General features: G+C 38.2%; 3 protein-coding genes and 1 long non-coding RNA gene across 4 annotated transcripts in view; 2 read left to right on the plus strand and 2 right to left on the minus strand.

The window, feature by feature from the left end:
- The window catches only part of LOC112147278 (ankyrin repeat domain-containing protein 13C), a 15535-nt gene extending 12737 nt beyond the window's left edge, over positions 1-2798 (minus strand). Inside the window, exons 1-3 of the mRNA XM_024273537.2 lie at positions 2395-2798; positions 2268-2309; positions 1593-1697 (exon numbers count right to left, since the gene is read on the minus strand). Coding sequence (XP_024129305.1) covers positions 1593-1697; positions 2268-2309; positions 2395-2761 — 514 coding nt within the window. The 5' untranslated portion in view covers positions 2762-2798. The remainder of the gene's footprint in view (positions 1-1592; positions 1698-2267; positions 2310-2394) is intronic.
- Positions 524-6778, plus strand: part of LOC118599879 — a 33491-nt gene continuing 27236 nt past the window's right edge. The window contains exon 1 of the long non-coding RNA XR_004949423.1: positions 524-807. This is a non-coding gene — a long non-coding RNA (uncharacterized LOC118599879). The remainder of the gene's footprint in view (positions 808-6778) is intronic.
- Positions 3240-4340, plus strand: znf830 (zinc finger protein 830). Its single transcript, XM_024273539.2, has one exon. It carries the CDS (start codon positions 3256-3258, stop codon positions 4270-4272), a length of 1017 nt encoding a protein of 338 aa, XP_024129307.1. The 5' UTR covers positions 3240-3255; the 3' UTR covers positions 4273-4340.
- The window catches only part of efcab14 (EF-hand calcium binding domain 14), a 13308-nt gene continuing 10943 nt past the window's right edge, over positions 4414-6778 (minus strand). Inside the window, exon 9 of the mRNA XM_024273538.2 lies at positions 4414-5584. Coding sequence (XP_024129306.1) covers positions 5406-5584 — 179 coding nt within the window. The 3' untranslated portion in view covers positions 4414-5405. The remainder of the gene's footprint in view (positions 5585-6778) is intronic.

A 6778-nucleotide genomic window follows, 5' to 3' on the forward strand; every position in this document is an offset into this window, starting at 1 on the left:
GCTGAAATTGATAGCTGAAAAAGCTGAAGCTAATAGATGAAAACACTTAAGCTAATAGCTGAAAACGCCAAAGCTGATATCTAGCTAAAATGTTATCTAAATACCAGATTAACTTAAAAACTGAAAAAAAAACCTAGGTTAGCCAAAACAGCTATCATTTAGCTGAAAAAAATAGCTAAAATTCAAAACACCCAAAAAAACAAACAAACAAAAAAGCCTAAAGTAGCTAAAACAGCTTGTAGCATTGCCACATATGTTTACTAGGGCTGGGAATCTCAGGGTATCTCACGATACGATGCGTTTCACGATACCGATGGGAAAGAGAAGATCGATAATCGTTCGTCATACCGATATTTTGTCCCACCTCTGATGTTTAAATTTAATTTGAACAGGAATGTATTTTTACTGACGGAATACAAATAAAATTCATTAATAGCTTTCCATGTGATAACCCTGGTTAAAATGTTCCTGTATGTTTAGTATTTCTCTGAGTTTATGTTTGAATCAATGGTGGTGGACCTTTTACCTACATCATAAAAGGAGCGTTGGACTACAAACATGGCTACTTGGGGACTTCCTGTCTCCCAGGTGCCAGACTGATTACAAACATTACAAATGAGAGGAGAGTCTTTCAGAAATCAGCTCTGAGAGGCCTGACCTTAGTGAGCCTCACATTTAATGCTGACAGACGTAGAACTCGCGCTATTAAGGATTACCGAGACATTGGAGAAGAGTACCAACCATGTTGGTGGAAATCTATCAACTATTGGGTGAGACCTTCACATGCTTCGTCACCGGACAGATCAGGTAAGCCACGTTTGTGCAACTTGTGGACGGAACATTGATGACCTGCGATCTACGTTAGACTGCTTTTGCCTTAATGGAGGAGGACGCCAAAGGGACGCGGTGATTGTGTATATAGGAACTATATATAAAGACTTGGGAGAATCTGGGTGAAGGGCTGGAGAAGGACTTGTAGAGTTTGAATAATTTGAGGAAAAAATTATAAAAGAAAAAAAGCATATTCTTGAGTTGTTTTTAGATTTTTGTGGATGTGCATAAATAGAAGGAAAACAAACTATAACTTTATTTTTTTGTCTGTAAGACGTACATTTATACCCCTGTTTTTCTGTTTGTTTGTTCGTAATACTTTGTTGTATTGTAGGGTGTTACAAGCTAGCGTGTAAATATTAGCTTAACTCCAAAAACGGCTTTAAGAAAAAACTTTTAAAAAGCCTAAATTAGCCAAAACAGTTAGAATGTAGCTTAAATGTTGGCTAAACTCCAAAATAGCCAAAAATCTTAATAAATGCCAAAATGGAACAAAAAGTTATCAGGATGCCAATTTTTAAAACTGTAACTTTAAAATTACTATGAATAAAAAGGCAGGAATATTATTCTAGAATAAATCAGCTTAAACCTTAAATAACTTTATAAAAAATATATTTTGTCAAAATTATACAAGTTAGAAATAAGCACAAGATAACATCGGGTCATTAATAACAATAAAATAAAATGATCTGGAGGGCCGGAACCGGCCCCCGAGCCTTGACTTTGACACATGGGCCTTAAAGGATGCTCAGATTGCTTACTCATCTGTCTGTCGCCGTAGCTGATGGCTTCCGCCAGAGGACTCCATCCCTGTGCGTTCTTTACTTTCACAGGTGCATTATGGGCCAGGAGAAGGAGAGCACACTCTGAAAGACAGGAATACAAGGAACCACTGTAACAGCTGATTGAAAACAACCATGAAACGTTTTTATTTGGACCACAGAAGATTTTTTTTTTTTGTGCTGTAAATGTTTTTTTTTGTTGTTTTTTTTTTACTATGGAGGAGGTTATATTTCTATTTTCAGAATTTGCTTCTTCGTTAACTCATTAGTGCAAGTGATTATAAGAGTGTAACAATTAATCGACTTAAATCTATTTATATGCCATCCACATTGATCCATCTAAGGTAGGCATTTAATTAAATAAATAAATTATATCAATATTGAAAAAAAATCTAGATTAAGGTGCAGTAGATTTATTTTACTATAACGTAAAAACGGCTTAACTTTATCAAACTAAAACTAAAATTGAATTGTTTAAATGAACAAAAATTAACTATAAATTGTATCTACCACCACAACTTAATAAATGAATCGAATCCTTGTTAAAAAGATTCTTTAAACCCCTACAAACGATTAACGGGATTAAATAAAACCACAATACTATAGATTATGATTTAAGAAAATTAAATATCTGATGCTGTTATTCAAGTTTACCTTTATGTCCGAGCATCACAGCCAGGTGAAGAGGTGTGTTTCCTGAAAAGACGGACACATTTCTCTTATTTTAATTGGTACAAAAAATATTAGACATATATAAAAATGAAAAATAAGGATAACCTACCATGCACATCCTTCTGAGTGATGCTGTGGGTCCTAATGAGGGAGGAGAGCCTCCGCACGTCTCCTTTGAACACGCATTCGTGCACAGGAAACTGCAGCTCCTCGTTAGTCAGGATGATGGGATTCTTGTTTTTATCAACAACCGCTTCGTTATCGTTGATGTTGTTTGCATTGAGATGCTGATGCTGCTTCAGCAACGAGCTTTCGATGGATTTCTGGAGAGCCTTGTTGTTGTTGATCTTGAAATTGTTGCCGGTACCTTTAGGGTTTGCTTCATTGGAGGTCTCGTCGTAAATGTCCTTTATCTCTTCGTTTTTGTTGGGTTTGTTGTGGTCTTTCCGCCCTGACCGTAGCTTTTCACCTGTCATGATGATGAGCGGTGCTTGCTAGCCTTTAAAGTTTAAACTTGACGATGTAACGGTGACGTTAATTTGTCCGCAAAGCAGCATTAGCGATTTACACACACACAAGATAGAATAAATCGCCTATTCTTTTAATTTATCTATATATTTTTTGTAATTTAAAATTATTTCTAATGTTTTTGTTTGACGGTGACTTCCAGTAAGCTAGCTAAGTCACAATAAAAAATACTTTAAAAAATGACTACGATGGGTGCGGCTATGAATACTGAAATTGATGCCGAACATAACGGAACACACTAAATAAACAAAAATAACACAAAAAACTACATCGTTTTTTCTTCTTCTGTTATTTTTTCTACTTACTTTAGAAAATTACGATTACGGCGAATTTTGAGGGTTTGCAGAAATAAACCAACGGCTACAGTTCATGCTAGTCCCCTTTCCCACATATCGCGAGATTTCACGAGACTTCAAATGAACGACGGCGCTACGTCATATTTATGCGACGTGTTAGCAAGCAAGCAGCTGGCCAACAACAAACTCCAATGATGGCGACTTCGAAAAAGGGGAAAAAGGTGGTGAATCAAGAGGAACTCCGGCGGTTGATGAGGGAGAAACAAAGACAAACGGCCGATAAGAAGCGCGTGGAGTCTCCCTTCGCTAAATACAACAGCCTGGGACACCTCAACTGCACGCTGTGCAGTGTGCAGGTGAAGTCCGATCTACTGTGGCCGGCGCATGTCCTCGGAAAACAACACAAGGAAAAAGTTGCAGAGCTAAAAGGAGTAAAACCGACCCCACCGCCGAGTCAAACACCGAAAAGAAAAGCATCAGACACCGAAGCAGTTACTGTGAAGAAGCTGAAGCCAGCTGCAGGTCAGTCCACATCCGATACTTCTGAGAAATCCAGCACGTCCACTCAACCATCTGCAGGTCTGAGTCTGTTAGCTGGTGTTTATGACGACGACGACGCCAACGAGGAGGATGAAGCACCCGCTCAGGGGGCGGATGGAGGCCTCCCAGCGGACTTCTTTGACAGCTCCATCCCCTCCACACCCGCCATCTCTCACTCCGGATCCGTCCTGAAAGCCGAAACGCCAGAAAAGCCCGCCGAGAAGAAGGAAAACACCGGCGAGGTGCTGCCCGAGGGCTTCTTCGACGACCCGGTCACGGACGCTAAAGTGCGCAACGTGGACGCTCCGAAGGATCACATGGACAAAGAGTGGGAGGAATTCCAGAAGGAAATTCGCCAGGTGAACACCAAATCCGAGGCCATCGTTGCGGAGGACGATGAGGAGGGGCGTCTGGAGCGCCAGATCGACGAGATCGACGAACAAATCGAGTGTTACAAAAGAGTGGAACTGCTGAGGGACAAGAGGGATGCAGTGAAGAGCAAAGTGATGCCCCAAAAAGACAAACGGAGAGAAACACAGGAAGAGGTTGAAGATGAGGATGATGAAGAGGAGTTGCTGGGACTTTTGACCCAGGACTGGAGGGCCAAAGGGGCCCTTGCTTGAGTTTTGTAAATATTTTGTACAAAAATACTGAGATTTATTTCTAACTTTCCCATCTTTGTCCGTTCAATGTGTTGCAAAAACTGCAAATTAAAATTGAATTTTCAAATTGGCGTTTCTCCGTTTTTTAAAAACCAAAAGGAAAACCCTTAACTGTCTTTTATTGGTGCTCAAACACAAAACAATTCATAAAATCTCCCATGTACAGTAGCAGCATCAACTCATCAGTTATCATGGCAAAAGTCCATTACACTTCAAAATTTCCAAAAGGTTCACATGCAAAGTAAAATACAAATGATTAAAACTCATTTTACAAGTGAATATACATTTTTTACAAAGCTCAAACGAACCAGAATAGTTTTTATTCAAACGCCTGTGAGGCGGCTAAAATAAATCAAGGTGATGGTCAGTGCTTCTTCTACCTGTTCCTGCAAGTTAGGTGTGCTTTCTGCCTAAACTACATTATTATTGCTTAATCTGCCTCCCAGGTATCCACCTCAAAGATCAAAGATAGCCCTTCAAATATGAAACAGGAAAAAAAAGACTAAATATTTGATCCCAGTTGCAGCTTAACATAATTTAGGAAATCGCATCTTCAAGTTTAGAGCAGAAAAGTTTCTATTCTCTTTAAAGATGAACGAGGAAAAAGTATAAAAACAACCGAGGTTTGACAAAAACGGTTTCTAGTAGTCATTTGTAAACATTCAGAATACAGATCTAAAGGTTCAGGTGAGTGGTACCACAGTTGTGTGATCAAGTGAGGAGCGTCTCAATAAATGGACGGCTCTATCCTACTACAGAAAACACAAAATCATGACATTAAGATGACCAAAACACAACGTACATGGAGAAAAGTCTGACACTGAGAAAGAGACTCCATTAAAATAAGCAGAAGTAGATTAAATAAGAAGGTATTAACACTACAGTTAAATTGTTGGTAATGTTTTATGGCTGATGTAAAGGTAAAATGGAACTTCGGATGGAGAGACTGAGCAGACCAGCTCTGCTTTCCTCTCCATATACAGAGTGACAAAAATCCAATTCACAAAAATTGCAGCAATTTCAGAAACAGACTGAGAACTGCAGACCTCCAGACCCTGCTGGGCATTCAATACTGTTCATGATGGAGCGTGTGCTTAAAAACCCACTGCCACTCTCAGCTCTGTCAGGGAGTACATGCGGTCCCCGTTGCTATCGAAGCACTCCATGGTGCGTTGGCTGGGCGCCGACGTCTTAAACACTTCCTTCAGGTCGCTGTAGGTCAGTCCAGGAGAGTGACGCTCGGCAACGGCTCGCTCAAAGATGTCTTCTAGTTCTATGAGCAAAACACATTAAAGCGATGCATTAAATGGAATGCAATACTGAGTAGTCGGTGGTGAGGTGGTCCGTGGACCGGAAGATACACATACTATCAGAAACACAGATCGAGACTCATGTAGAACAGAACTTTTTATTCCATCCTTCTGCAGTCTGAACTATCAGGGAGAGGACAGACTATTTATTGGTTTAATAATTTCTTCATTATTATTATTTTTCTTCCGTATGTTTTTTGGACGTCTATGTCTCTGCAGCTATTTAGCTTATTCAGCTATTTAAATATTCAGCTCTTTTTATGCTAGCTTTTTCAACTGTTTTGGCAGTTACTAATGATTTTTAGGTTATTTTGGGGTTTAGCTAATATTTTAGCCACAGATAAGCTGTTTTGTATTATTCTTTTTTTTCAGTTTTTAGGCTGTTTTGGAGTTCAGCTAATAATTCAGCTTTATGCTAGCTGCTATGGCTAAATAAGACATGTCACCAGTTTTTTACGCTAATTTGGAATTCATCTTATGTTTCAGCTTTATGTTGCCTGTTTTGGCTAATTTAGGTTTCTATCATTTTTTTAACGCTAATTTGGAGTTGAGCTCATATTTCCGCTAATTTAGGATTTTTCTTACATTTTTTTAGACTATTTTGGACTTTGTTATATTTCAACTTTATGATAGCTGTTTAGGCTAAATTGGACAATTTACCCGTTTTTTAACGCTAATTCTGAATTCATCTTATATTTCAGCTACATGCTAGCCTTTTTTTTTTATTTAGGGTTTTTGTTTTTGTTTTTTTATGCTAATTTGGAGTTCCGCTAATATTTCAGCTTTATGACATCTGTTTTGGCCAAATTTTACCAGGTAATTTAATTCTGAATTTAGCATATATTTCAGCTACATGCTAGCTGTTTTGGCTAATTTAGTTTTTTTCCGCTTTTTTAGGCTAATATGGAGTTTAGCTAATATTTTAACCTCATGCTAGCTGTTTTGGCTAAATTAGACATTTTACCAGTTTTTTACACTAATTTGGAATTTAGCTTATATTTCTGCTTTATGCTGGCTGTTTTGGCTAATTTAGGCTTCTTTCATTTTTTTAAGCGAATTTGGAGTTTAGTTAATATTTCAGCTAACTTGGGATTTTTCTTTAGTTATTTAGACTAATTTGGAGTTTATCTTATATTTCAACTTTATTATGATAGCTA

The sequence above is a fragment of the Oryzias melastigma genome, linkage group LG17, assembly GCF_002922805.2.
Source record: "Oryzias melastigma strain HK-1 linkage group LG17, ASM292280v2, whole genome shotgun sequence".
Classification (NCBI taxonomy): Eukaryota; Metazoa; Chordata; class Actinopteri; order Beloniformes; family Adrianichthyidae; genus Oryzias; species Oryzias melastigma.